We start from the raw sequence: 21,389 nt of genomic DNA on the forward strand, positions 1-21,389 counted from the left end.
TACCTCTCTTTTTTTTTTGAAACAAATCCCTTCCTCTTATTCAATTGGTACAGCATAAAGTAGGGATTTCAATGTTGTTTATGAGAACCAAATCACAACATGCACATTGTTAATTATGAACTAATAATGTGATTCCTATTATAAGACTTATTTGACTATTAAGTTACAAATATTTGGGTACATTACTGAGCATTTCATAGTAAAATCTCAAATCTCTCGAGTGTCACATAAAATGTGTTCTTTGTTCCTTCTCCCCTCATTCGAATTCGTCTCTCCAATTCAATTCTCTTTGCCCTCGCTCTGTCTCTCTCTCTCGGGCACAACTCCCTTCTCGGAAGTCTCATTGAGATTTGATCGACGAAGAGCAGTAGTTTGGGAGTAACAAATTCATCTTAAATAGAATGGAAATCTAGATCATAGAACACAATAATTTCACCAGACGGACAAAAAAAATTCCCAAATCAGACCCATACTATTTTATACAATTTATAACTGAAACAAATTCCCCCATCACCATAAAAACACATTTTAACTTCATTTTTTTTCAACAAGAAAAAACATCACCATAAAAACCCTAATAAAAGTCACACAAAAATTGAACTGACCATTTTCTTCACTCAGATCCCTCACTTGAAACAAGTAATGGTTGTTCAAGTTCACCATTTCTTCCACTGAAAACCCTAGCAATTCTCTCCTTGGGTACAAGCGGTAAATACGATGATACAGTGTATCCCCTCTCAGCTGTATAAATTACTGCTGAGTTGTACTTGTCCGACACAGAAGCCGCTGCTGGAACCATAACCCTAGCCACTTGAGGAAATAAAGGAAGTTGGTTCAGCTTACGCCAAGCTGAAGCTGCATATTGTTCGGCAACTGGTTCATACTTGGCGTATGCATCCTTAGCCGTTGGCTCAACTTTGGTGTACACAGTTTTAGCTATCCCAGTTGCTGTTTCAACTAATCCAGCGCGCTGAATCTCTGAAGCCATGGCTTGAGCCACTTTTGGAGCTAATTGAGCCGCTGAATAAGCTTGACCTGAAACTTCCTTGATCATTGGAGGCACGTGATTTTCAACTTCAGTAATCGACTCGTTGACCTGTTATTTGGTGATAAATAAAACGTTATATAATAAAAAAATAACGGTAATGTTTTATATGTAAAATCGGTGAGTAAATGTGAGTTGACTCGGTGAATTGGGGTTTTGAGATTGAAACTCTCACCTTGTGATCGACGAATTTGAGAAGTTCATACGGAACGTCGTGGAATTTGTGGTAAACAGGAGCGATGACGGTTTTCACGGTTCCTTCGACTGATTCAACACCGGTTTTTAGAGGACCGGAGTTCTCTTTAGCGAAATTGTAAACTTTCGAGAGGTAAATTAGGGCATGAAGAGTTGCTACTTGAACAAAATCTAGATATTTGAGTTTCTCCTCTTCGCCAGATTTGACCTGAAAATTGAAAGAAATCAAACAAAAAATTAATAAAAACCCTAAATTATATATAGATCTACTACTGCAATCCGTATCGACTTGAACGATTTATGTGATCGAAATCAATAGAATAATACTTTGATCGTAAGAGAAATCGCGGATCAAAAAAGAGGATATAAGTTTGATTAGATCATCGATTTCGCATGAAATCAAATTCAATTCAGGATATGAAGATGAAATCTTCAAATCAGCCGAGAATTAGGTTTAAGATGGTTTTTTCCATGCGAATTGAGTCATGCGAGAAACCAAGGAAATCAGGATTAGGTTTTGATCGTTCCTTTCCATTTTAAAAATCAAAATCTAGCCAATAATCAAATCTCAATGAAAAAGCAAAGAGAAACAACAATCAGAATGAAGACGAGATTGAGGGTTTTACCATCTCCGGATGTTGTTGTTCGGATTCAATAACTGCCATTGAAGAATCTGCTATGAAAATCGAAAGCTTTACTTGAAGGAATAGAAAGAAAGTTGGGTGAGCAATAAGATCGATTTCCCCAATGTTAACAAGTAGTACGCTTTTAAATAGGAAATTGAAATCCTCTAGAAGGACCCTATTTAAGATCCAACGTATATAATAAAACCGCCTTCAGTTTGACCTAAACGCGTCAAACGTTTACTTACTCCTTCGCCGTTAAGAAATACTATTGTTATTATGGACCGCCTTGGCGCCTTCACACTTGCTCGTGGACGTGTCTAATTTTGTTACCCTAGTTATAACGTGGGTAAACAAAATATCAAATTTGATTTCTCAAACCGTGGGCTGTAAGGTATGGATGGACTTTGAAAAATTTGTTGTTTGGACCTCTTCTGTATAATTGACTTGCTGCTTGGACTTTCAAAAATACATGGGAGATGAAATACAATTTTACCCTCGCCCGTTGAAAATACAATTTTACCCTCTATTTATTAAACCAACTTAACTCAAAATACCATTTACTATTAACCACCTAAATCATTCTAAACTCTCTCTCTCTCTCTTTAAAATTCCTCACTTTCTCTCTAAACTCCTTCCCGAGCTCATCACCATAGAGGTCCATAACCATAAGAACTAAATTTTTTTGACATAGATACGAAGAAGACTAGAAAATTTGGGGTAAGAAGCATCTTCTTCTCTACTTCTCCTGATCATTCAAATAAATTCTCATCATCATCTTCTTCATCACCATTTCGATCTCCACCAAGAACAACTCCTTCATCTCCTCTTCACACATTTTTTGAATCAATAATGAAAGAAAACATTGAAATGGCTGAAATCCTTGTTCTCATTTTGCTAAACTTCTTTAATTCATGATGATGGTCAAGAATCTAAAAAAATTCTTAAATTTGTTAAAGATTTACAAAGAGCTAAGCTTTTCTTTATCTCTCCTCAACATTTGGACTTTTCTTTATTAGTTCGATCTCAAAAGCTTATGCAAATCGCCATGAAAAGACTCCAGGAAGAATTTTACCAGATCTTATGGACGAATCGCGATTATCTTGATCAATAATCAATTTGCGGTAGATTATCTTACGTTCCAGAGGAATCGAGTGGCACTATTTCTGATTTTGAGGACGATTTGGACGAATCGCACGATCCGGCTAGTGATGCAAATTACACTGAATTTGAACAAATCGTGATAATCGCCATGAACGATCTAAGATCTATTCCCGAGTGTATCATTTCTTCTTGTTCTCTTCCGCTCTCTACATTTCTAAAATGGAAACAATAGCTGCGCATGTTTGAGATGATTTTGAAATTGATAATGAGTAATTTCTAGAGAAGTTGAAACAATTATGTGTTGAGAAAATTTGGTAAAGTATAACTCAGGGGTGCAAAGTGCGACAAGGATAAATTGAGAATTTATTAAAGTATAGCTTTAGAGACGGAATATTCTTGGGTGATTCCGTCAAAAGGGAGTCCAACGTGCAACACTGAAAAAAGGGGGTCCAAACATCAAGTCAATTATATCAAAGAGAGTTCAAATAGCAAATCTCCCGTGGAATTTCGAGTTAGCTCCCCCCTTTCTTGGACTATGGTATAATTGGTGCATTTTCCTCCATTTCAGTAACTTAGACTGTACACATCAAAATTTATGGTGAAAAGAATATAGTAAAGGAGTTTAAGAAATTATAGAGAGATTGTAAGGAATTATATGGTGATTTGTGGATATAAACCAACAACAAAATTTATAAATTCACATATGAGACAAAGGTTTTTGGGAAAAGTTTATCAGATATTAACATTTTTCTTTAACTAGTGATTAATCAAGGTGATGAAGATTTTCAAAAAAAATTAGACAATCTATTTTGATCCAGATTTTCTTTTATTCAACTGACTCAACTGACACTTTTGCCAACAACAAAAGAAATTAGAAAACCAACCGTGTGTCCCCAAAATGAACAATATGAAAACGGGAGATTTTATAGGGCCCCCTCATTTTTATTAAAAGGCCTCCCCTAAGTGATAATTTAGCAAGTAAAATGGTTCATGGGGAGGCCTTTTAACAAAATCGGGGAGACCTTATAAAACTTCCCTATGAAAACTTTTTGCCAACAACAAAGAAAAACTAACAACCTCTCTTCACAAATGAATAATATGAAACTAAGGGATCCCCTGTCGTTGTAGAAATTGATAAATATTCGGACCCAAAACCCAACATTTGGTATCTTATGTTTGCAATGGTGGGGTTTCTGTATGAATGTTAAAGAACTTGATCGGTTTGAGTAAAAACTTTTGAGAACTCTGCTGCAAAATTTGCGAACATCAAATATCCAACATAGATTCATAGTCAGTAACAAGATCGTTTTTTTACCACAAGTAGGTATATTAGTATACACTGATAGTAGGTTTCCACTATAATGAGGGGCATTACATTGAACTTTTGGACATTCTATGGTATCTTAGAAAGCTACTTAGGTATTCAATCGAAGTGTTTTAAGGAACAATTTAACCATTTATATGACACCCAGGAAGGAAAATTAAAAGCGGAGACCAAAACAACAATGCACACCAATAGTTGGATTCGTCAATATTTGGTTGCACAAGTGGTTGATAGTGTTGCCATAAACTCCAAAATCTTCGAGGTCCTATATTTGATCCCTAGAAGAGGTGGAATCAATGGTTATTGGATTTTGGTTACTATAGGTATAAATACTAAATAAGTTTGTCGGACTTTAGGCATCTATAGTGTCGGGCTTTAGGCCCCTCTAGTTATTCCTTTAACTCAGACGATTATTGTGTTTATCACATCTTGATGATGCATCAATGCCTTGCAATGACTAACGTAGATCGTAGTCATTTTTCAAAAAAAAAAACAATAGTTGGACTCAACTCTAAAAGTTGAAAGAACCAAAGAAGAACAATGAAAAAACTTTGGACCGAAGTCTAAATATCATATGTAGCACAGCGAAACGCCCTTTACCTTTCTTCAAGTTTTCTCCTCTCGGAGAGAAAAAGAGGAGAGAGAAGACGGAAGCCATGGCAGGAAGATCAATAGTAAAGAAGAAACCCTCTCCAAGATCAGTCCTTTTCGATGGATACAGCATTCCAGTGTCTGGGTTTGCTTTTTCTTTGCTATTTATTGATGCTGTACTAGTCTCTCTTATCATCGCTTATGTTCCATGTAAAATCTCTCTCTCTCTCTCTCTCCTCAATTTTTGTGTTGTTTGATTGGTTTTCTAATGATGGGTTATCTAATTTCCAGATACAAAGATCGATTGGGATGCATATATGTCACAGGTTTGGATTTTAGAACAAAACCCATGTGTTTGATTTACATTGTTGTAAGTTTTTTCATGTAAATGTGATTCAATCTCTATCAGTTCACTTTGGTTGAATTGAATTCCTTGAATTGATAACAGGTGAGTGGGTTTCTTGAAGGAGAGAGAAATTACACTAATTTGAAAGGGGATACTGGTCCACTAGTTTATCCAGCCGGATTTCTCTATATTTACACTGCCATTAAGTTTATTACTGGAGGAGAAGTCTTCCCAGCTCAGGTAATCACAAGAAGAACTTGACTTTGATCTCAGAAATTTAAATATGATTTTCACTTGTTATACTGGAAATGTATTGACAATTCAAAGTTCAAAAATTTTCTCTCCTGATTTGGAATCTTGCTTTTCTGATGATTAAGGGACTCTGAGTGGAACAATCTTATTGGTAAAATAAAGTTTCCATACTATTCTAACTTGTGGGGAAATTGAATTGAATGTTTGTAAATTATGGATGACTTAGAATGTGGTGGTATCGAGGAGGCATTACTAGTGGTTAGGAACTTGTTCAAGATCTGGTGGTAGCTTTGAATTGCCTTTGTCGTTAGCTTGGTGCTAGAAATAAACATATTAGCCATGAATTTGGTGATTTAATCCTACCACTAGTGACGCATGGAAAGTGGAAAAAGAAGAAAAGTAAAAGCATGAGCTAAATCTCCTTGGGACCTGGTAATAGAGAGAATCAATAAGAAGCTATTATCATGGAAGGTCAAGTCTCTTTCGAGATGAGGTAAACTAGTGCTAACTAATTCCGTCCTAGCTAACCTACCTATCTATTTCGTGTCCATACTCCACATCAAGGAATGAAATTTCGTCAAATTGCGGTGGAATTTGCAAATTATTTCAGAAACTTAATTTGGTGTCCAAAACCACACTTACAACTATATCGTACATAGTTTCCATCTACATAAGGGAAATTTGGACCGAAAGTGTTGAAAACTTCTAAATTTCCACCGACATGTTGTAAATTTCGACCGACGTAATTGAATTCTAGCAAAAAATCTAGAGAAACTAAAACAAAAAACATATTTCCTTCCTTCATCTTTTTCATCTTCATTTTTTTCTTGATTTATGGCAGATATATCTTGTTTATTATGTTACGTTTGTTATATTTAAATCTATTTGATTGATTTTCCCCGTAGTTTAACAAAATTTCCCCTGACCCCTGACTTAACTGCCTATATTGATTTTGTCTTAGTAACACCCCTGATATAATTGTGTAGTTGACAATATCTTCTCAAACTAACAGAATTTGTTAACTATTAACTATTATCAGTAAGAATGTTATCTTTTCGGTTGTTATTGTCAAAAAGTTATTCAATTTACCTCAGAACGAAACTGTGTAGTTGTTCATTAATTCCCCCTCAACCTAATAAATTTTGTTAAGCCGATATGTACATCATTTTTATGTTTCGTTGTGGTTTAGTAATCTTGTTGCATCGTATTACTACCATTTCCACGGATTTTGTAAAATTTCCACACTAACTGATATCTCCATCGAAACCGAAATTTTATTCCTTGCTCCACATACCAGCATCCATCCTCAAAATCATAGAATCTAAATGCATGCACATTTTTATGGGACAACAATGAGGACAAGAAGAGGATTCATTGGGTGTCATGGGAATGATGTTGCAAGCCAATCTCAAAAGGAGGCATTGGCATAAAGAACATTAAAGCTACGAAAGAAGCCTTACTGGTTAAGTGGGTCTGGAGGTTTGTATCAAGAAAAATGCTTTTTGGAGGAAGATAATTGGGAGGCCATGAGGGGTTTTTTTTTCCGATTGGGAGCCTACCGACCATCTATTTAGGCCTTCCTCTTGGTCATAGATATAAAGCGAAGTCAATTTGGGACCCGGTATTAGAGAGAGTGAATAAGAAGCTGGCAGCATGGAAGGGGCATTTGTTATCCAGGGGAGGCAAACTCACCCTTATTAAGTCAGTTCTCCAAGCATTACCGTCGTATTTCCTGTCTTTGTTCTCGATCCCGAAAACAATCTTAAAGGTAATTGATAGCAAGATGTGTAATTTTCTTTGGAATGGAAAGTCTGATAAGAAGAGATTGCATTGGGCGGCGTGGAAGTTAGTTCGATCACCAAAATTAAAAGGAGGATTGGGAGTTAAAGATTTGAAGGCTATGAATGAAGCGCTGCTCATCAAATGGATTTGGAGATTCTATCATGAGGATGGGGCCTTGTGGAAGGAAGTAATCTCTGCAAAATACGGTCATAATCCGCGACAGTGGGAGGATCGGGTAAGGAACTCCTCCTATGGATGCGGAGTGTGGAAAGGAATCCAATGTCTATCCACAAAATTTCAAGCAATCACGAAATGGGACCTAGGAAATGGGGAATCCATCCTATTTTGGCATGAGGAATGGATCGGGCAAATGAAGCTAAAAGCGAGATTTCCTTTGATCTTTGATATTGCATCTGATCAAAATGCGTTGGTTTCCTCTATGTTCGATAAGGATAGGTTGGTTTGGAACATACGCACGAGAAGAAACCTCAACGATTGGGAAGTGGACCAATACATTTTGCTGTGTGATTATCTTAAGGAAGCTCGGGTGACTTCCGTGAGAGATAAAAGAGTCTGGAAGGAGGGATTAGAAAAACCTCTGTGTGTCAAAGAATGTTATGAGAGGGTATCACCGGATGTCACGGTGATGAGGCAAGCCCTTGTGAGAATTCTTCATCGTAAGCACACCCCCCCGAGGGTGTTGTTCCTGATATGGGCTACCTTTATAGGTAGAATACCCACGATGGATTCATTAAGGCACAGAGGGTTCCAATTGGCAAATAGGTGTATTCTATGCAAAGGGGACGAGGAATCAGCGGATCATCTCTTCCTAAGATGTAGAATAGCATCGAACTTATGGGATTATTTCATGGGATCACTCAAAAGTCAATGGTGCAGACCCAACACCATCACAGACATGTTTGAGCAATGGGATGGTATCTTTAAACCGAGATCCAAGAAGGAAATATGGGACCTGGTGCCGGTTGCCATAGTGTGGAATCTATGGAAGGATAGGAATGACAAAATTTTTAAGGAATCTAATTCTTTCTCATCGGTAGATGTAGAAGATGTAAAAGGAACAATTCACTACTGGATTAGTGGTTCCTCAAAATTCAAAGATTCCTCTTTCTTGGATGTTGTTAGGAACTGGGAGGCTTGGGTTATGTAATGTAGCATAACCTGAGCAACCCATCTTCCTTTCGTTTTCTGTATAGTTTCTCTTGTTAATTGAATCAAATTTTCAAAAAAAAAAAAAAGAAGAATGGCATGGAGATGGGTAACGAACTTACAAAAAACTCCCGCTAAATTTGGGCAGCCATCCTTGGTGGACTACCAGCTAATAAAAAGGGGTCCAATAGGCTTAACAAATGCAGCTATGTAAGAAAGAATCAGAAACAGGTTATCATCTTTTCATTCATTGTAGTATTGCATTGCTTAACTTTGGAAAGAAGATTTGGAGGATAATTTCTCATGCTATTGTTTGGGCAGTGTGGAAGGAGAGAAACAACTCTATTTTTAAGGGCAAGGTTAAAAGCGAGAAAATCATGGATGATGTAGAATCTCTTTTATATTTGCAACAAAAAAAATCTCTTTTATATTTTAGGAGCACAGAAGATAAATGATTAACGTTTGCGCTTATCTAGATTCACTAAGTCCTGGGAGATGGCTTTCATAGCAACATTAGGCTTTTAGTTTTGGCAAGCAGAAGCCCTTCCCACCTTTATCCAAGACAAAAAACTTGGTTTTTGGAAATATCATTTTTTTTAATATTGATTCCAATTATTAAAAAAAAGTAATAACATTTTTAGACCAGAGTCACCGAATGGAGTATGAACTATGAAGCAATCTTAAATTTGTTGTGTAAAAGATCTCTTCAAGTTGTTTAGCTATTTGTCACTATGTTATTAACTTTCTCTTTCGATTTCTTTCTTGTTTCAGATTCTCTTTGGTGTTCTATACATTGTAAATCTTGGAATCATTTTATACATCTACGTAAAGACTGATGTGGTAAGGAATATTCCTTTACGATTTCCACTGGGTAGTAACAATTGAAATCATATACATATGTTTAATTTCTTTTCAGCCATCTTTGATTTATTGATAAGAGATGTACAATGAGTAAAGACATAGGCTAGACTCATTATTATGGGAAATTGAGAACTTTCTTCGCAGAGAAAAAGAATCTTTTGAATGAATTGTGTCAAAGAAAAAAAGTACTTACAAGATTCCCAGAAAAATCGTGCTAGAAGGAGTTGTGTTTGAGAATGGCTATGCTTAGTCTGAATCCTGATGACGTTGAGCTTGTCTTTACTTTTGTTCTATTCACCAAATATACCCATTAGTTTTTTCCGTACTTAACGTGTCCTTATTGGGATGCATTGCTCTTGAACTATGTCGCAGCTTCCATGGTGGGCTCTGTCATTGCTTTGCTTGTCAAAAAGAGTTCATTCCATCTTTGTTCTTCGCCTATTTAATGACTGCTTTGCGATGACTTTGCTCCATGCTTCAGTAGCATTATTGCTTCATCATAAATGGCATCTCGGTTTGATCATTTTTAGGTTCGTACTTGAATCAATCTATCACTACATACTTCCTTCTGCATAATTGAATCAATGGCATTTAGAGAGAGAAATCTTCCATGCAGTGGTGCTGTATCAATAAAGATGAATGTGCTTCTCTATGCTCCTCCCTTGTTTCTACTCATGTTAAAGGTATATAAACTTCTGTTTGTTGAATTTCCCGAGAATATTATACATTTTCATAGCCTTTATCGTGACCTAACTTCGTCTCGTTTGTAAAATGTACAGAGTATGAGTGTTTGTGGAGTTATTACAGCCTTGGCTGGTGCAGCATTACTCCAGGTGTGGTTTACTATTAATTTCATTAAATGTTGGGTTCACAGATTATGGCTTCATAGATGGGTTAAGACCATGCTTAAGGTTGTTCAGTTTACTTAGTTTGGATTCGAACAGAAACTCCTCAAATCTGGTTATGCGAAAACCAAAGAGAGGAAGAATGAGTTCTTGTAATTATGAAATAAAATTTCTGAGTAGCAAAAAATAAATAAGTGAAAATAGAATACTTCGTGGAAGTAGAAAGTTGTGATTTTTGTTCGTGAAGTGCAATTGGACCTTTTTGATTTCACAACCTTTAAAGGGTTAATGGGGTTTTCTAATTGTTTGCAGGTTCTGCTGGGGTTACCATTTTTATTATCGTATCCAATTGAGTACATGTCAGGAGCATTCAATCTTGGTCGTGTCTTTATCCACTACTGGTGCATCTTCTAATCTCTAATCCATTTTCAGATTCTAATCACTTATACTCTTTATCTATGGGACAAAAGTTAGTTTTTAACCATGTTCCATTCAAACTACCATATCATCAAAACTTCTTGTCCCGCAGAAAGAATCTAATTTTGTCACTAAATCCAGATTGTTTTGCCATAAGCAAAACAATTGGATTTTGATATCTGTTATTAGGTGTTACGGCCATATGTTTATTTTTCGTTTTGTAAGGTTGGTCTTTATTTCTTGGGTCGATCGCACAAGATCAACCTTAACTCATACCCTCATCCTCATGAGCTTTATAAAAACATCTTTATTTTCTTGTCAAATTCCATTAAGTAATTTGTGTTTATGAACTTCCGCCTTCACCCTCAACTTAAGATCCCAAATCGATATGGTTAGAAATTTCAAAACATTTAGATTTTCAGAATAGAAACGTGTGTGTGTGTGTGTGTGTGTATGTATGTGATTATAATTACCCAGATTTTTGCTCATCGTTAATCATTTTCTAAATGATGTATCAGGTCGGTGAACTTCAAATTTGTTCCTGAAGAAATTTTTGTATCAAAGGAATTTGCAATTACTTTGTTGGTCATCCACCTTGTGCTCCTCGCTATCTTTGCCCATTATAGGTGGTGCAAGTGAGTATTAAGCTTTTCCTATAATCCATTTCCTACATGTTATCGATGCTTCCTCCACTCAGAAAGTTCAATGGAAATGAAACCACTATAACTGTGTAACAGGTATGAAGGAGGACTTTTGAATTTCTTATGCGCTAGATTCAAACCAACGAGTCTGAGTAGTAGTATCTCAAGTTTCTTTTCTCTTCGCCAGTTTATTCATCAGAACTCAACCCTCCAAAATCCGACAGAAGAACGTAAGTTTGAACTTATTTACAAGAATTGATACAACCCTCTGTTCACTCTTAAGGATATTACTAAACATCTATATTGTTTCCTCAAATTGACCTAATTTCAGATATTGCAACTACTATGTTTGTCGGGAACTTCATCGGCATTATATGTGCACGATCTCTGCATTATCAGTTTTATTCATGGTAAGTACATCAGTGAGTAAAATTTAGGGGAGTACTAGATTTTTCTTGAAGTCTTGCTCAATGCATTGATTACAGAGTTTGTACCTTTAGGGGAGTATCAGATTTTCAAATGACATTGACTAAAGTATTTGGTCAAGAAGATACTGCATAAGCTCCTGCGTCAAATTCTGAGTAAGACTCCAGGGAAAAGAAGCAATTCTCAGAAATTTGTTATAATTTCTATGGTCCTAAGATTATTACATCTTTAAACACAATATCGACTTGAATCTCCGAAAGCACTAGCCAGTTCGGATTTCTTCTATTTGTGGAAGACGAGAAATATCTAGCCTACTGCCTACATGAATATAGCAACCAATGAACTTACCATAACATTCTAATTTGTCTACTAACGGGTTAGCCTGAATATGTTGTTTAATATGTCAAAAGATGTTCAAATAACCTCATTAATTCGCTAATTATATAATCATGTTGCTAACATTAGTTGTCGACGACAGGTATTTCTATACATTACCTTATCTACTCTGGAAAACATCCTTCCCCACTTTGTTACGGTAAGTTACGCCACTTCTCAGTGATTTCTTTCGTCGAGTATATCTGAAGAAGGAAAATCATCGAGTAAAATGCTAAAATGTGTTTTTCTTGTTTTTGCAGAATAATATTGTTTCTAGGGGTTGAGATTTGCTGGAACATATTCCCCTCAAACATATACTCATCTTCTTTGCTGTTTTGTATCCATTTAGTTATACTTTGGGGCCTCTGGATTGCACCACATGAAAAACCCTACCTAGATATCAAGAACTCAGCCAAACTCCCAAGGAAAGAGAAGTTATGAGTTACCAGTTCTTTTGTTTCTTCTGTGTTTTTTTCATGAATAGAGGATTTTTTTTGGTCAAAGGCTATAAAAATAGAGAGATCACATCTTTGTAATCACCCTAGATTTTTTTCTCCTTTCCTTGTTGAAGTCCTATGTATCTTACTAATTTATAAAAAGCAAATCAGAGAAATTTTAGTGAGTTTGATTAAAAAGGAATAGTAGGACGAAGATTACCTTTCATTGTGGTTTCGGTTAGGAATGCTCCTTTTCTTTGTGCCAAATATGTTCAAACTTGTTCACATTTCACTTTTGTAAGTGCAAAATATGTACGAACCTGTTGACGTTTCACTTTTACAAACGAAGGAGAATTTAATTGGTCCATTTTGATAATGTACTTGGACTTTGAGCTATAATTTAGTTAGATTTTAGGTCCATTCTTGTAAGGGATTAAATGAGGCGGTCATTGTGCTTATCACATCTTTGAAGAATCGAATGACTGTAGTAGATTGTAGTCCATTCCAAGAAAAAGAAGAGTTTGGAAATTATCAGACAAAACAATAATATAAGAAAAAAAAAATGCAGATAAAAATAAAAAATAAATGAAGTCAGTAGTACCATAAGAAAAAATACTTTGGATGTTAAACAAGAATTGTTTAAAACAACAATTAGAACAAAAGCAAACAATTTGATCTCAAATCACTAATTATTCTTACAGATAATTCATCCTAATGTGACAGTTCAGGCCTATTCTCTTCCCCAAAATTAAATAAATAACACAATCTCTAAATAAAAAAGATACCATACATCTCTTGCTGCTTTCTTCCTAAGCTGCAAGAACAAGAAAGTAAACCCATAAAAATTTCTGAAATCGAAAGCGATTTAGAAGAACTCAAGACAAAAAGAGGACGGTTGTCGAAAAGACGATCATACTTTAATACGAGTTGAGAACAAGAAAAAGTATGTTCACGTCGGGAAGCTCTGCAACATGTATGAAATGTAAAAGGATTTTCCGATGAACACCCGGTTGAAGATGAAAATGTTGAATAGATAATTTCCCTGCCACAAAGTTGAGTATACATTTCAAATCAGTCCATAATCTACAATGGAATGGACGTGTAGTTTCAAGTTGTTTAGCTTCAAGTATGATTAGAATGCTAACAAATGTGATGGTATAGTGTCATGACAGATTCGACAGGTACAACTAGTTTGATTTGCAGACGGTACTCTGTCAGATTTCAGTCCTTGTCCATGAGTCGCCTGAACGTCTCTGGTGCCAACATTCTGGGTGTTATAACTTGCAAGAGGTACGTCGTTATAACTTACAAGTGGAATCATATTATTGTAAAAATGATAAAAACCACATAATAAAGAAGCAATTTCCTAAAACTTGTTTTTTATATTGCTGAAAAGTACTGTTTCAAATGCAGACTTCTTTATCTATGCTTCCCCAGAAGAAGCTGAAACTGGACAAGGATGAGAGACCGATGATGGCCAAAGATATGGAGGTTCTACGTGACCTATGGGATAATAGTATAGCACCAAAAGGTACAAGCTAATTCAAAACAAGATGAAGGCAACCATAAAACGAAAGAAGAAAGAATCAGGAAGAACGAGATGAGAGTGATTGTTCTTACTAGCTAGTAAAGATAGCGGTTGGATTTCCCGGTGAAGGTGGAGTATCTCTTAGAACAGAGGCATACTGCCCAGCCATCTTAACAGCGTCCTCATCCGATGCACGAAAAACTTGGACCTGCTCAAGGCCCAATTGCCTCTTGATCAAATCCAGGTTTTCGTGGAGGACTTCTATCTCACCAAATGGGAGCTTTAGTTCCAAGGCTTGAATCCCAACTCCAAGTGCCTCATCTTTTTTAAACCTCAAGAAAGGCATACAAAGCTTTTGTATCTGCTTAAAATTTGCTTGTTGCCCAATATTGCTTTCTCTCAACGCCGCTTGAATTTCTTGATCAGGTGAAAACGAGCAAGAATTACTGTCGAAATTCTTTTGAAGGATCGTTAAGCACTCAGCTTTCCATCCATCATACTGCTCGTTGACATATATCAACCCTTTCGTGGGCTTGTTATCTTCACTTGGAGATGGTATTGGAGCTCCCTTTTTAGGTTTCTTTGATCCTGCTACTTGCTTCTGGAGCAACTTCCTCATGGTAACTATCGAGTCTTGCAAATATTTATTAGCACTTTTGAGAGTAAGATCCGGGGCATCAGCCTTCGGCCAACCCGCTTTTATAGCAAACCCATCCTTCTTCAAGAGCTCTTTCCACACATATTCTGCATAATGTGGGCATATAGGAGTTATTAACCGGGTTTGAACATCCATGAACCGCCACAATAGGTCGCGGTTCATCCCACCAATTCCACATGAGAATCTATATTCATCCCTGGCAGCTTGGAGATCATAAAAACCAGTCTTGAGTGCATCACGGAACATGTACTCGTTATAGTTCTGCTCAGTCATTGTAACAGCAATGTTTATCTCATTAGCAAAAACCCGATCAGCATAAGTAGAAGGTGGGCCTGTCCTAAGAGACGCTTCGGAAGCTAGAACTTCCTCCATCCATGCGATTTCCTTTGTAAGTCGTATAATTGCGGAATTAGAGGTGTCAAAGACAAAGTTAGCATCGTCCATTCCATCCCCAGCATCAGCTAGAGAGAATCGTGTGGCATCAGCTGAAAAATCCTCAATAGCTTGGCGAAGTGTCTTGAAATTTCCGGTAGATTTTGACATCTTTTCAGAATTGAGCATGATATGCCCATTGCATCGGAAGCCCCGGGGCCAATTCTGTTTGGGTAGAAGAGCAGTGTGGTTATAGATACAAAATGTTAGATGATTTTGTATCAAATCTTTTCCAGAGACTCGAAGATCAAAAGGGTACCAGTATGAAAATTCTTGTTTCATCTTGCTAAGGACAGATTGAGAAATTGTTGATGAATTAGGGAAAGGACCGTCACAGAAAACATAATCCCAGACTTCATCCGTCATCTGATCTGGCTTTACTAAAGATGTATCACTTCCATACAAATCTCCGTTCTGTAACAGATGAGCAATGGTGTAAAATGCCATGTAAAGAGTCGAATCTGATAATGATTCCACAAGGAATTGCTCATCCCATGGAATACGAGTCCCCAAACCAAAAGAACGGGAGCAAGCCCACTGATTCAGCCAGCCCAAGGTGTGCTCAAATCCATGACGAGTCTCATCACAATACAGCTTCATATTCGACAAACATTCCTCAGCCTTTTGCTTCCATTCTTCCTCCCCATATGTGATATACCATTGATCGGTTAGAGCCACGACACACTCGTCACCTGATCTCGACATAACTTTTTTCTCAGGTTCACTATACATAACTGCCTCGCTTTCTTCGAGAAGTTTGGTCCTAATCAATGGCTTTGCATCTTGTACTCTCATACCTGCGTATTGTCCAACAAGCATAGTTCCCTCAGTAAATCCCTTTAAATATGTCAATCTCTTTGCTTCAGCAAGCTTCTCCTTCTCATTCTGGCTCTTGATCTTTAAATCGATACAAACCTTTTCAGCAGCTTTGTCCCCAAATTCAGGGATGTTGATTATGGGTATAACCTCAAAGGGCAAAACCCACTCATCCTTCACACCGAATTTTGCCCTCAAGGCTGGTTTTGATTTCAAATCCTGCATAGCCATGTAATCATCAGGGGAATCACTTGGCACACTGGTCACAATTCCAGTACCCTTATCAGTTAAGATGGTAAGCATGGGAAGAGAGTATATAATCTCATTGACAGATAAAGGAGATCTTAGAGGCAATCCTATCAAATCATGTCCAGTAAGTTCAAGTAAACAAGTCGGCTTCTCTGGAACCTTAGACAAGTTCTGATATGCAAGGTTAAGGGCAGCTCTCTCCGTGACGATAAACACGTCAGTCTCGTTGATTTCAAAGGCTCCATACTTTCCATCTGGCAAAACCCATGAGTTTGTCTGGCCATACATAGTCTCTGGTCTCAATGTTGCAGCAGCCAAGAATACTCTCTTCCCTTCCAGAGGTCCCAACTTAGGCGGTAAAGGTGGAACCACCTCCATCTTAATCAAAGTGTAGTCTTGGGGTTGGACTCCTTCACCAGAGGCCCTATCATGGTCGGCACATGGCTGCCCATCCAAGGGAGAGTAAATGGTGTATCTCATATCCTTAACAATTTTCCCCATCTCCTTTAGCTTCCTCATTTGCCACTTAACAAATGCATCATAGAACGGATTCACGTCTGTTGTGATGAATGATCTTCGCCAATCACAACCCAAACCAAAGGCCTTGAGGTCCTCTTTGGCAAGAGGAGGGAAGAATGTTAGCCAATGAACTGGATCTTGAAACTTTGGAATTTCAGCATCTGAGAGACCGAATTCCTTCATGATCTCCCACTGGTACTTTACTCCACCTGATTTTGAAGCAGCTTTGGACTTTTTACTCTTAAACTTTTCGGGTTCAGTTCTTCCAGCTCCACTGGTAGTATCTGGTTCTGGTTCTTTCGTTACCTGTTCCTCTGTTGTAGTAAGAAACACAGGCGGATTGCCGAATTTTTCGATCTCTCTTCTGAGTTTATCAGCGGAGGCCTTAATAGGCATTCCAGTACAGTGAAAAGCAAAAGGCAATAGCACATTGGCACCCCTTAATCTGTGATAAGCAGCTGCAAATTCAAGCTTGGACAATGAAAATGCATGACCGAGATGGAGAAATCCATTCATATAAGGGTACGGGAAATTCCCGAAGAATTTTTCTCCTGCTTGAGGAGGCTTTTCACAAGATTCTGATTTGAAAACTTCATTTTTTTCCCACCATTTTTGAATCTTTGCCTCAATCTCCAGCAACCGGTCTCTCCTGGCGTAGCTCTTAGGACCATCCATCTCCTTACCTGCCATTTGACAAAAACTGCCAAAAAATAGATATCATCAACCGTGATTAGATCAATCAATTAAGAAGCAACAAACGGATCGATAATCAAATATATGAACTGAATAAGTACACAAAAAGAACCACTGAATAACAAATTCTAAACCAACGAACACCTCCAATTGTTAGTAGAGATAATTCAACTGAAAACACAAACAGAAACCAAAGAATACCAGCAGTTTCTCAGTAGACCAAGAACAAAAAACCCAAATAGATGTAATCACAACTAAACAGACAAAACCCACAGCAATGAAAACCTGCAAATTTGAAACAGACCTAACTAGATCTAAAACAAATCAACCAAATCAATGTACACCTCTGAATTTTCAAATAGACCTAATGACAATTAGAAAGAAACCCACAAATCTTTATGTTCACAGTTCACCACAGAAGAAAAAAAAAGTTGTAAAAACACAAAAAGATTAAAACTTTATCATTAATCAGAGGAAATAAAGTTTACCCAGTATATAAATTACATATCAATCACCAAATCAAACTAAAAACTTTTTTATCAGGTACCTACCAATAATACAGAAAGAACCCCCTTTACTATTACCAAACAAATCTGGCTGAAAGAAGCTAGATAGGGTTTAAGAAACTACCTGGAATTGAATATTAATCTGTTTAGCACATTCGTTGAAGTTCTTAGTTGGATATTGCGTTTGAGGAAGAAGATGTATGAAGCCAGTGAGATATTAGAATTTAGGGTTTTTAGGGCTTTTAGCTGTAGAGGAAACGCATTCCTGTTTCTGCTTTCCAATCGGCAAGTAGTACAATAGAGAGTAGAGATGTTAGCCTACAACAATAGTAAGATAAACTGCCTTTACAAAAATATAAATCAACGGTGAGATATTAACTATGTAGGGAGAGAGACTGAGATAGTTTTACCTTTGGGCCTTGATGAACCTAATACAAGCCCATAAATATCCACTAAGATATTGAAATGGGCTTTAGGCGCCCCAAAACTAAAAGGAAGGGTTAAACGCACTCGGGTTTCAAGCGAAATCCCCAACCAGGATTTCGAGCATCTCCATTGAAGGTGTTGTGACGCCTCAAGCCTTAGCAGTTATCAGTCTTAACTCCGCTTTAGACACATAGATCCGAGCCTATATATACAGGGTCTCGTTTTGCGTCCACACTTGCTAAGTTGGGGTGTCCACCTATAGTGATTTCGACATTATAAAATTTGATTTCAATACTGATATCGGCTTATGTATGTAGGTATGCTCTAACACTTGTGAGACTAAAAACCTTTCTAGTTCAAACTCCAAACTCCAAACCAACATCTACAAAAGGTGATTTTTATTTTTTGGTTAAAAGGATGGTCAAATTTGGCTTTGATCTTTGTTGCTATTACATTTTTTCCTTCCAACATTACCTTAATACATATTTATGCCAAAATACATTATTTCTCTCCCACCATCTTCCCCAAGTTTCTCCTTCAAATCAAAGAAACCACAACACCCATATTCATACCAAAACTACAAAAGACAGAGAGAGAAACAGTAGAGAGAGACAGTAGAGAGAGTTATAGGGAAAGAAGTAAAAGAAGCTAACTTCGGCATCGAGTAATGGCACTACAACCTCTAGTATAAGGGTTAGCTTGACCTCCAGGTTTACAATTATAGTAAGATGCACCTCTTCTTGAACAAGGTACATTATTCCTCTTCAGCGCTTCATAGCTTATGTACTGATTTGTTGCTAAAATGCGCCTGTTTATTTCAGAATCCATCATGAATTCATCTTCTTCTTCATTTGAACATTCTCCAATTGACGACGACCCTTTGCAGGTTGATGACGATCTTGCTGAAATCCAACTCAATTGATGATCTCCAGATGCATTAACTGTTGAGATTGACAAAACCATAGTTGTCATGAAAATCATGGAAAAGATCCCGAGGATGATTGTAACTGTTCTCGTCTCCATTATTGACTGAATTCTTTCTCTAAACTTTCTCTCTCTTCTCTGTTTGAGTCTGAACTGACAAATAGGGATGGGGAGAATTGGGAGTTATAAATGAGTTCCAAGAAAATGCCACATGTTATGTATAGTAATTTACACAAAATGACACTTGACTTTTAATTCCGCAAGACTTCCATTTTTTTTTTTTTGAGACATACAAGACATTGATACATCATGAAGATGTGATAAACACGATAATTGCCTGAGTTAAACCAATATTATAAGAGGTAACATGAAAGAGGCCTAAAGCCGTACAAAATTTATTATATGATTGTACCTTCAATAATCCAAATTCAATAACCATGGATTCACCCTCCTCTAAAAATGAAACCCGGATCCTCCAGGATTTGGAGTTTATGTCTAACACTATTTGACCGTGTTGACTAGAAGACTTCCATTGGCTACCCAGTTTTCTCACTTTTTCTTGTGAGAAAGAGGGAAGGAGAGAGAGTCGTCGACTACTGAACCTCTGCGGGCGACATTAGAGGCTATGTTTGGTTAACCTTTTTTCAGTCTTTTACCCTTTAAGATTTTGTACCCATGGTACTTTTCTTATTTTCTCAAAACATCAACCTGAAAAAATTTAAGAGGCCGAACTTGTCAAAAATAAATCAGAGGAAAAAATATCAGGTTTAGACTGGTCAAAAAACCACAAGTCAATATTTTTTCGCATTAACAAAAATTGTCTGTTTCGATGCATAATTTCGTTGTATTCATAAATCCAGTCTGTAACATAAGCTACATTTCATACAATATATTTTTCGCTTGTATACCGCATAATGCTAAATGCATTATACATGTTATGTTTCAGTCACAGGGATTCAGACATATATAATTTTTATTATTAATAAAAGGGTTATTTTCCAAATAGCCCCCAATTTTATGACCGGTTTCCTGCCTAGCCCCCTACTTTATCAAAAATACCCAGACGACCCCCTTTTTGAGTTATCGTTATACCACCGTTAACTAGTCATCAATTCTCTCTCCTACATCTCATCACCTCTCTCTGCCACCTCATCTTCTTGCCACCTCATCTTCTCGCCACCTCATCGTCTTCACCAGCGAAGGTTGCCGACTGACCAATTTTTCGGTCGGAGACCTTTAAATATTACTTTTTTTTTTAATTTTCTCTCTCATCTCTCTCTCTAAATACTCCAGCGAAGGGGTTTACCTTCAACGACCTTCAGCGAACAGACCTAGTTCCGATGAAGGTAAACCCCTTCGCCGGAGTATTTAGGAGAGATGAGAGAATATAAACTTTTCTTAGAGAGAGAGAGGAGAGAGAAAATAAAAAAATTAATATTTGAAGGTCGCCGGACCGGTGGCGTTCGCCGGTGAAGACGATGAGGTGGCGAGAAGATGAGGTGGCAGAGAGAGGTGATGAGATGTAGGAAAGAGAATTGATGACTAGTTAACAGTGTTATAACGGTAACTAAAAAAAGAGGCCACCTGGATATTTTTGATAAAGTAGGGGGCTAGACAGGAAACCAGTCATAAAGTTGGGGGCTATTTTGGTAAATAAACCCTTAATAAAGAAATTTTGAGCGTATAGACAAAAAAACGGGCCCTAATAACAGTTTTAGTCCTCTCTAATCTCATAAAGGGTTTAAGAATCAAAATATTAATTTAAATGGATATCTAGTCCATTTGGATCCATCTTGATAGAAAACCCAGATCTCTAGGATGCTTAGTAATTCATAATACTAAATATAACCTTATATATATTAAACTCAATTCCGTTTTGATCAACTCCACTAATATTATGTTTCCTTTTTTATCTCCTTCTTTATCTCTCCAATCATCATCTTAATAACCGAAACATGATCTTCATTTATAATCAAAATCGGAAATCCACAATTGTTTCTCTTTCTAAAACCGAAACTTTTTATATTCGTTCTTATTGTGAAGAAGCTTCGTATATCATTATAATCCTATACACAAGCGCAGAACTCTATTTCCATTTATATATCTTCATATCAAGTTTATTTTCAAGATCTACAGTTTCATCTTATTATAAGGTAAGAAACCATCTTTCAAATTTATGTTTTCGCTTAACATCTTCTATTATATGA

General features: G+C 36.9%; 4 protein-coding genes across 7 annotated transcripts; 1 reads left to right on the forward strand and 3 right to left on the reverse strand.

Moving 5' to 3' along the window:
• Positions 1–430: 430 nt before the first annotated feature.
• LOC147569205 (stress-related protein-like) lies at positions 431–2,117 on the reverse strand. The gene is made up of 3 exons (XM_086655663.1): positions 1,867–2,117; positions 1,221–1,448; positions 431–1,096 (listed from the first exon to the last, which is right to left on the reverse strand). Exons 1-3 carry the CDS (start codon positions 1,903–1,905, stop codon positions 614–616), a joined length of 750 nt encoding a protein of 249 aa, XP_086511789.1. The 5' UTR covers positions 1,906–2,117; the 3' UTR covers positions 431–613.
• A 2,733-nt stretch (positions 2,118–4,850) lies between these two features.
• On the forward strand, positions 4,851–12,629 carry ALG3 (asparagine-linked glycosylation 3). 2 transcript variants are annotated; one of them, XM_086655667.1, is made up of 13 exons: positions 4,851–5,092; positions 5,174–5,208; positions 5,331–5,468; positions 9,201–9,269; positions 9,663–9,820; positions 9,907–9,973; positions 10,070–10,123; positions 10,448–10,536; positions 11,071–11,187; positions 11,290–11,423; positions 11,525–11,603; positions 12,098–12,154; positions 12,255–12,629. In XM_086655667.1, exons 1-13 carry the CDS (start codon positions 4,948–4,950, stop codon positions 12,433–12,435), a joined length of 1,323 nt encoding a protein of 440 aa, XP_086511793.1. In that variant the 5' UTR covers positions 4,851–4,947; the 3' UTR covers positions 12,436–12,629. The 2 variants fall into 2 exon arrangements, with proteins under 2 accessions (XP_086511793.1, XP_086511794.1); XM_086655668.1 differs by lacking the exon at positions 12,255–12,629 and having other exon boundaries at positions 4,874–5,092; positions 12,098–12,158.
• A 402-nt stretch (positions 12,630–13,031) lies between these two features.
• LOC147569207 (leucine--tRNA ligase, cytoplasmic-like) lies at positions 13,032–18,246 on the reverse strand. 3 transcript variants are annotated; one of them, XR_015231212.1, is made up of 4 exons: positions 17,957–18,227; positions 14,052–17,333; positions 13,348–13,473; positions 13,032–13,245 (listed from the first exon to the last, which is right to left on the reverse strand). XR_015231212.1 is itself a non-coding variant. In XM_086655665.1 (3 exons), coding segments are annotated over exons 2-3 (3,273 nt in total). In that variant the 5' UTR covers positions 17,324–17,333; positions 17,957–18,246; the 3' UTR covers positions 13,032–13,472. The 3 variants fall into 3 exon arrangements, 2 of the variants coding, with proteins under 2 accessions (XP_086511791.1, XP_086511792.1); XM_086655665.1 differs by having other exon boundaries at positions 13,032–13,473; positions 17,957–18,246; XM_086655666.1 differs by lacking the exons at positions 13,032–13,245; positions 13,348–13,473 and having other exon boundaries at positions 13,953–17,333; positions 17,957–18,200.
• Positions 18,247–18,653: 407 nt separating this feature from the next.
• RALFL33 (ralf-like 33) lies at positions 18,654–19,334 on the reverse strand. The gene has a single exon (XM_086655669.1). It carries the CDS (start codon positions 19,279–19,281, stop codon positions 18,907–18,909), a length of 375 nt encoding a protein of 124 aa, XP_086511795.1. The 5' UTR covers positions 19,282–19,334; the 3' UTR covers positions 18,654–18,906.
• Between the last annotated feature and the right edge of the window lie 2,055 nt (positions 19,335–21,389).

This window comes from Eschscholzia californica, unplaced genomic scaffold, assembly GCF_041429995.1.
Source record: "Eschscholzia californica isolate CP2 unplaced genomic scaffold, dmEscCali1.0.p SCAF_1, whole genome shotgun sequence".
NCBI classification, from domain to species: domain Eukaryota; kingdom Viridiplantae; phylum Streptophyta; class Magnoliopsida; order Ranunculales; family Papaveraceae; genus Eschscholzia; species Eschscholzia californica.